Source organism: Myotis brandtii, unplaced genomic scaffold (assembly GCF_000412655.1).
Source record: "Myotis brandtii unplaced genomic scaffold, ASM41265v1 scaffold64, whole genome shotgun sequence".
Lineage (NCBI taxonomy): Eukaryota > Metazoa > Chordata > Mammalia > Chiroptera > Vespertilionidae > Myotis > Myotis brandtii.
Window position 1 is genome coordinate 1,300,879 of NW_005370460.1, and position 7,665 is coordinate 1,308,543.

At 55.9% G+C, this 7,665-nt stretch overlaps 1 protein-coding gene across 1 annotated transcript in view; it reads right to left on the bottom strand.

The window, feature by feature from the left end:
• Window positions 1–3,269: 3,269 nt before the first annotated feature.
• Window positions 3,270–7,665, bottom strand: part of LOC102251767 (regulator of G-protein signaling 5) — a 35,466-nt gene continuing 31,070 nt past the window's right edge. Inside the window, exon 5 of the mRNA XM_005880487.2 lies at window positions 3,270–7,495. Coding sequence (XP_005880549.1) covers window positions 7,334–7,495 — 162 coding nt within the window. The 3' untranslated portion in view covers window positions 3,270–7,333. The remainder of the gene's footprint in view (window positions 7,496–7,665) is intronic.

Here is a 7,665-nt window from a genome sequence, read left to right on the forward strand (position 1 = left end):
CCGGGCGGGCGGGGGGGAGGGTTTAACAATAAAAGTTGTATTTTCCTATATACCCGCTTCGCCAACACACACACATGCATGCTATTATCCCTGAGCTTCTCCATGAGGAGATCATCACTTTCTCACCAAACCAGGAAATATGCTTTGCTGCTTAGTTTGTTGGCAACACCCCGCGGAGTCTGGTCCATAAGTCAGACTACCTGGGCCCGGAGACCCGACCCTGGGCTCCACCTGCGACACGCACTGCGCCACTCGCAGCTGGACCTGTGAGCCTCGGGCTGGGTGCACGTGAATATCTCCCCCCCACCCCGCGCGGAGGAGAGCGCCAGGAGCAAGATGCAGGGCCGCTGTGGGCAGAGGCACACAAGCAGCTGCTGGTATTAGCACATGGAGTTTGAGGTCATTTGGTTTCTGGTGGACCAGTTAGCTGGTCAGGATTCAGTGTCAGTTGGTTAAATTCTATTCTAGACTCAGGACACAAAGATTCTGAGGAATAAGACATGGTGTTTGTCCAGCTCATAGTGAGGAACTGCTGGGCAAAGGGGACAGTGGGATGGAAATAAAGCAGATTAGTGCTCACTCCCCGGTGACACCTGAGGAAATGCTGACCTTCTCTGACCACACCCCTCAGCCAGACACAGCAGCAGGCAAGGGGGCCCGACGGGGCTCTGAGACAAACAGCGTATTTTGTAGGTCATGAAGTCCATCCGATCATCATCACTGCTGCGTGTCATAGAAACTCTATGTAGCCCCACTTTTGCAGGTGGGCAAACAGGCCCAGGTGAGCTCAGGTAGGGAGCCAACGAGAGGGGAACGATGGTTGTAAGCAGAAAAGCCATTTCTCCGGCTCCGAAGCCAACTATTACCCACACATGATGCTCCGAAGTCCACACTAGCTCTTCAAACAGACATTGATTTGGTTTTTATCACAAAATGTCCTCATGTCTTTGAAGTCTCATCTGCTTCTCTTTTCTGTGTGAGGAGCTAAGATCTGAATAAGCCCTTTCATCTGGATTTCAAAAGCCCTTATCCTCACAGTGCAGGCGCTCCATGGGCAGCTGATAGCTGATAAATAAACAGAAGCTCCTCCTGCCAGCTAAAAATACACGCACCCGCCGGCTGCTCCTGCCTGTTCTCAATCATTCCAGAGGGCGGGCTGGGAGATTTGTCATGATAAGAGACCCCCAAATGCCATTAAGCCTTTTTAGAGGATGAAAGCGCAGTTTCAAAGGGGTGAGATGAGCCCCACCCCCGCTCACCTCCTCCTGTGAAATACAACGGTGTTATCATGAGCAGTCACAGCAGCCCCGCCGTGAAATCATCAAGAGTAATTCCGTCTTTTCGGTGGTTAGCAAATTGTCTGGAGATGCGCAAGGATGGAGGACCTGAGAGGCGTCTGACCTACTTACACAGGGAAAGAGCAGTGGCACAGCCAAGGCTGTGGGTGCAGGGCTGTGGGTGCGGGTGTGCCTGGCGGTAACCGAGGGCCATCGGCCGGCAGAGAGGGGCTGGGCGGGGCCTGGGCGCTCGCGAGCATCTGTGCTGTCATGCATCCCAGCTCTGGTTTTCCTTTCCGTCCCCTCTGCTCATTGTCAGTAGACTTGTAAACACAGACGCGGTGGGTTTGGTTGCTATTTAAAAAGCAGTCAAAATAAATGCTCGGTTAAAAGAAATAAGGGAACACCAATCTAGCCAGCCTAACTTATTAAAGCCTCTGGGCACCCATTCCTCTTCAAGTGTCTTTGATGTTTTCCCGGAATTCTTCTTGGGAGCCAGGAGGGTGAGGGCCTGCGAGGCAGGTGCCCATGTCACAGCCAGCAGCCCAGGCGCCCAGAGCACCTGGACGGGGCCTGGTTTGGAAACGTGACTCATGAACACGCACAGGCCTGCCCTGAGGCCAGGGAGCCGCGGCTGCTCCTCACCAGGGTGGCCCCCTAATGAAGTTCCGGCCCTGCTTTCACTGCGGGAACAGTTCAATCCTGAGAAGGTAGGGCTTGACCAGAAGGTAGAAAAGCCTGGGATGTGGCCCAGGAGTCTGCCCAATGGGACTGAGTTGGTGCAGCGCGCACTGGAGGCTGTGTGTGTGTGCGCACGCGCGCGTGCGTGCGTGCGTGCGTGTGTGTGTGTGTGTGTGTGTTGGGGGGGTCGGTTAAGGTCTTTGGGAAGTGATTTGTGGGCGAAATAATTCCCGAGAGACTGCTCACTGCGAACACGCAGCGCGGGGCGGGAGCTCTGAACGGCCGGCTCTGCGTGGAGCCCTTTTGACTGGGGTCCAAGCCAAGCATCCCCACCCGCTGCCCAGTGCACGGGGTCCCCTTGGGCGAGTGGACCGAGCAGCCTGGAGGGTATTGGTCTGACCTCTACGCCTGCTGCTGATTTGCACAGCGGCCTGAGAGCCTCACTCCACTGTGGGCGACACTTCCTGGTGGAAACTCTCAGAAACTCATTCACGATCATAAAAATGAAAAGAAAAAGAAGAACAAAAATGATTCAGGGGCCCTGCATCATGGCAACGGATGAGAAGCTGTCAGAGACGAGCCAGACCCTTGGGTCTGTCCAGCCACCCGTGTCCACAGGGGCCTCGTGGTCCTTCCTCCATAGACCTGCTCCCGGCCCGGCTTCTTTCTGAGGATAGGTGCTCCGTCCCCTCCCCCCATATGCTCTCAGCCCTGCCCCTAGTCCAGCGGTTCTCAACCTGTGGGTTGAGACCCCTTTGGGGGTCGAATGACCCTTTCACAGGGGTTGCCTAAGACCATCGGAAAACACGTATATAATTACATATTGTTTTTGTGATTAATCACTATGCTTTAATTATGTTCAATTTGTAACAATGAAATTGGGGGTCAGCACAACATGAGGAACTGTATTAAAGGGTCGCGGCATGAGGAAGGTTGAGAACCACTGCCCTAGTCAATCAGGGCACCGAGCCCAGGGCCACAGAACTAGCCCAGGGCGGAGGCGAGAGGATGGCTGTGCAGTGCCAGTCAGCACTGGAGCCATGTGACCTCAGGTGCTCCCCCATCCTGGCTGGGAACAGCAGGGTCCCCCGGAATCCAAGGGAAAGCAGCCAATGGCGTGGAGAGAATGGGGCACACGGCTGCTCCCGCTCTAGTCTGCCTGCTGGGCCTGTGAGGGTGGCGAGGGCGGGAGCTGTCCCAGCTGGTGTGGGGCTCACCTGGTGGTAGAAGCACAGTGACCAGACAGGCCATCCATCTGAAGGGATTTTCCCATAAAGAATGTTCAGGAGTCAGAAAGAACTCGCACGAGGCTGTGGCCTGGGTACATATTTAATTAACATATGTGATCGGTTACAAAGTCATGCGGTGCCTTATTTACCAAAAAGCAGGAGTCACGCAGTACACAGTGTGTTAGATATAAAATCAGAAGATAAACACAGTTCTTCCTAAATGAAATCTGACAATGGGTTTCCAAAACCTTCATTTCCAGCCTTGCTCCGAGCTGCGTCTCCTGAAGGTGAGTTGCCAGGTGCAGCATTTTAAACATTTAGTTCCCCGAATCCCGATACTGTGACTTAAATGCTCCAATTACTTCAGCCCAGTGACAAACCCCTCCGCACCCCCAGCCGCACGCTGCCCTGGGCGGGGTTGGCGCTTTCAGGGCATCGCAGCTCCGTCCAGTACAACCTGTGCGACGGGGCAGAGAGCGCGACGGCCAGGGAAGGCGGTCTGCTCTGCGACACCCGTCAGGACACCGCGGACCTCACGTCCAGGACCTGCGTGTGGCCTGGGCCTTGGGTGTGGACACCTGGGTGTCAGAGTCCGCGCTCACCCTTTGCTGTTGATGGGGACAGTGGGCTCCAGGTCACTTTTCTCTAAGCAAGACGCCCCAGGATTTCGAGTGGGGCTCCTCCCCGCTGTGCTGAGTCGTGCAGTGCCTTCCCGCGACCTGCACCTGGACCTGGACCTCGAGGGGAGGCTGCTTTTCAATCCCGAAGCCAGCGGCTCTGACCTGTCTCCTAGTGATCGCCACCTCCGTGGGCCCACACTCACCTCCTCACCACTTCCTCTCTCCTTCCCCTCTTCCCACGACCCTTTCAATCCCACACCTGCTCCCTCCCAGACACAGGGTCCAGGGCCTGCTGCAGGGAATGACTTCCCTGAGAAATGGTTAGCCTGTTACGTGACTCTCCAATGGTGGGATGTGTGAGGGGCGGGCAGCGTGGCAGAGCCCGGCGGGTGCTCGTTAGTTTACCCGACGGGCTGCTGGGCAGGCTTCCCTGAAGGTCCTGGACGGCTGGTGCTCATTCTCTGGGAGACGATGGTTGGCTCCCCGGCTGAACGGAGTGTGTGCACACCAGCCCGGCCAGCGCAGGCTGCAGAGGGTCAGAGTGGGAGGCTGTCCTCGCAGAGCTCTTTCTTTTTGCTCTAACACCTGGAACCGCCTTCAGCGCCCGCTGAGCAGAGCACCAGGCGCTCAGGGCTGCGGTGGGCGGGATCCTTCCAGACGTCTGATTGTATTGGTTTGAAGGCAGTGATGGGACTGCCTTAGTGAGCTCCGGATTGCTGAAGGGGTCTGTCTGGGAGAAAGGACGTGTGTGGCAATGTGATTGTGTGTGCACACATGTATGGGTGTGAGTGTATGTGTGTGTGCGCATGTGTACGCACTCACGGGTGCATGTGTGGATGTATGTGTTGCGTATGTGGGTGGGAGTGAGTGGTGTGTGTGTGTGTGTGTGTGTGTGTGTGAGTGAGTAGGGTGTTCATATGAACAAGTACTGCTTTAGTAGACAAACATGGAACACAGAATCCAGAGTCTGAGTCTTGCTTCTGGTTCAACTTAAAACTACCTCAACCCAGGCAGAAAGACTCCGTGACAGCGTCCCTGGCCGAACCCTGTTCCCCCCAAGAAGGAGACACGATGCCCCCGCTCCCCTGACCACTGTCTGCACCCAGGCTGGCTGGCTGCACCCGCACCCTCCGCACCGCCCTCCTTCCCCGGGGGGTGTCCTCCGGGAGGGGTCGGAGGGCGGAGCCACCGAGAAGCAGGTGGTGCACAGTGTCTTTCCCGGGAAGGGCATCCCAGGTTGTCTAACTGCCCAGAATAAAAGAATGTATTGTCTTTGTGTTACCATGGAGATGTCTAGTAACACAGTTTTTTTCTTTTTTCTCTTTTTTCTAAGTTTAAAAATACTTCCAAAAGATTTCAAAGACATTTTCTAGGGCAACTTTGATGTGTTTGCAATTTTTATTAGGGGGTGTGATATCTGTATTCCTCATTGTATTCATACAGTGAAGAGCTTCGTGTGTGTGTCTATGGCTTGAAATTTTAAATCGTATGTACATGTATGTACCCATGTCACCGTGTGCCTGGAAGGTGTTCCTTTCTCTGTAGCCTCCACAGCTGCCCTCGGGGTCTCCCGCCTCTGCCTCCAGGGGTCAGCGTGTGCAAGGTGAACGACAAGTCCACACACTGGCAGGGCAGGGCGCGCGGTCCACCGGGTTCCGACAGCCCCCGTCTGTCACTGGGAGCCTCTGGGCAAGCCCTATAATATCTAGCTGATTCTCTGGGCATTTTCAAACATGTGCACAACATATCTGAATTTTTAAGTAAATTTAAAATGTTCTTGAAAATGTTTTGGCATCCAAGGGAAAATGCCTGGCCTAGCCCCTTGGCTGCTGGCTTCCGGCTGTGTGAGAAGGTGAAGGGCTGGGATTTAATGGCAGGTGTGGATTCGGGGGAGGAGGTGCCGGGAGGTCCCTGCTGTGTGGTCGCCTTACTGTCCAGGGCTGTGACAGCGTGTCCTTGAAGGGGCTTTCTGGACAAATGTGACCACTCACCCCACAGGATGGGGCTGGCAGTGGCCTGCGCCGCCCGTGCAGCCTGGCAGCGGGCAGAAGGCTCTGGCCGCGAGGTAGCCTTTGAGGGGACAGGAACAGGAGGAACCTCCCTACACCCTCCTGCAGGTGGATGCGGTGACGGAACGGCTTCACGCTCCTGCTCTGAGGAAACAGCTGCAGGAGCGTGAACGACACGGGAAGGAGAGGGGGGCGGGCGCCAGCACGGAGCAAGGGGACCCTCTGCGGAACAGTCAGGGTTTTATTAGCCCTTCCCAGCACGTTCTAGTTGAATTCACTCAGTGGCCTCCCCTGGTTACCCTCTTACTGGGTTTGCTGTGATTCTCCTTATCACTCCGTCAGGTAAATAATGACTCCTCTAATCAGGCCTACTGAAATGTGGAATGAGGTGTGAACTCAGCAGGCGGCATGGGCAGCGAGGCGGGCGGGGCTGCGCGCACTGTGGTGGCAATTCATTAACACAGCAGAACAGAGGGGGGTGGGGGGATGGGGCGGCTAAAGGGGTGTTACTTGGCAAAACGCAGGGTATTTTAAAGCTCTCGCTCACTCACAAACCCCACATCAGTCAAGTCCACTTTCCAAAGACAACGGGGTATTGTCATCAGCATTTACAGAACAGACAGCGACCAGGACGTCAGTCGCTCCAGGGGATGGCATTTCCCGATTTCGTATCCAGCCCTCTGGACGTTGGGGTGAGAAACAGCAGCTGCTTTAGTTTGCGGTCTGGTGTTGAAATGTCAGACTTTTATACGGGCGCGGATTGGAAACAACGCGAACATGGACTCTGTGGGCCCGCACGCTGGAGAAGAGCTGCAGCTATGACAGAGCCCGTTGCCGATCTCAGGTCATGGATTTCATACAGAATTTGGAACTTTACGGGGGCATCTGGGGAGGCATGGGGAAGAATCGGTATCGATCGTGCTCACGCAGATGATGTACAAACACAACCTATTCCTGATTGTATCTCTTGCTTATAAACTCCAGCTACATGAAGATTCTCTAAGGGGAAGATCAACATTTTAAATAACTTGCTTAAGAAATTGGATAGTGGCTGCCTCGTAAAATTCTTGCCAGCTTTTACTAACCAAGGTCAGAAATGATTTGGCGGGTGACGCCCGGATCAGAATTCAAACAACAAGACCCGTGACCTCGTGCAGCCAGCCTCCACCCTGTGCTTTGCCAGACCAAGGCGGGCGGTCCCTGCCTTCCCAACGCGGCCGCGCTCAGCGCTGCCCGGGCTTCCTATGGTCCCTTGCCTTGGGCAGAACTTGCCCGTGCTGATCGGGTTTGGCAGCAGCGCCCTCTCAGGCATATGATCTGAGTGGTGCGTAGTGAGGAGTGGGGGCAGGACGAGGACACTGGGAAAGAAGCCTTTCAGACAATGCTGGCAGAGCATGTGAGCCGCCGGGCCCGGTGGGTGTCGGGGAGCAGAGCACGGAGGGAGGAGAGTCGTCTGCTGGGAACGCAGGGGTCGTGGAGGAGCAACTCACAGGACGGCTCTCCCGGCCGCTGCGCGGCTACTTCATGAACTCCTGATAGAACTCGGAGCGCACGAAGCGGGGCAGCGAATCCTTCTCCATCAGGGCGTGCACCCTCTTCTGGGCCACGTCGAAGCTGCTCGGCGAGGGCTCCACCAGGTTCCTCACTGTGATGTCCTTGGTGAAGTGGTCGATGTTCACCTGCGGGCAGCAGGCAGGCCGGTCAGGGCGGGCAGGGACGGGGATTTCCCCTGGAGAGTGAGGACGGTGCTTCTACTTCCTAGGTCGTGGGAAAGGCCGCTCGGGTTCGGACGCGGGCAGTTAGACACGCACCGGGCGTCAGGCCGCGCCGCTGTGCGCCTGCCGCGGCG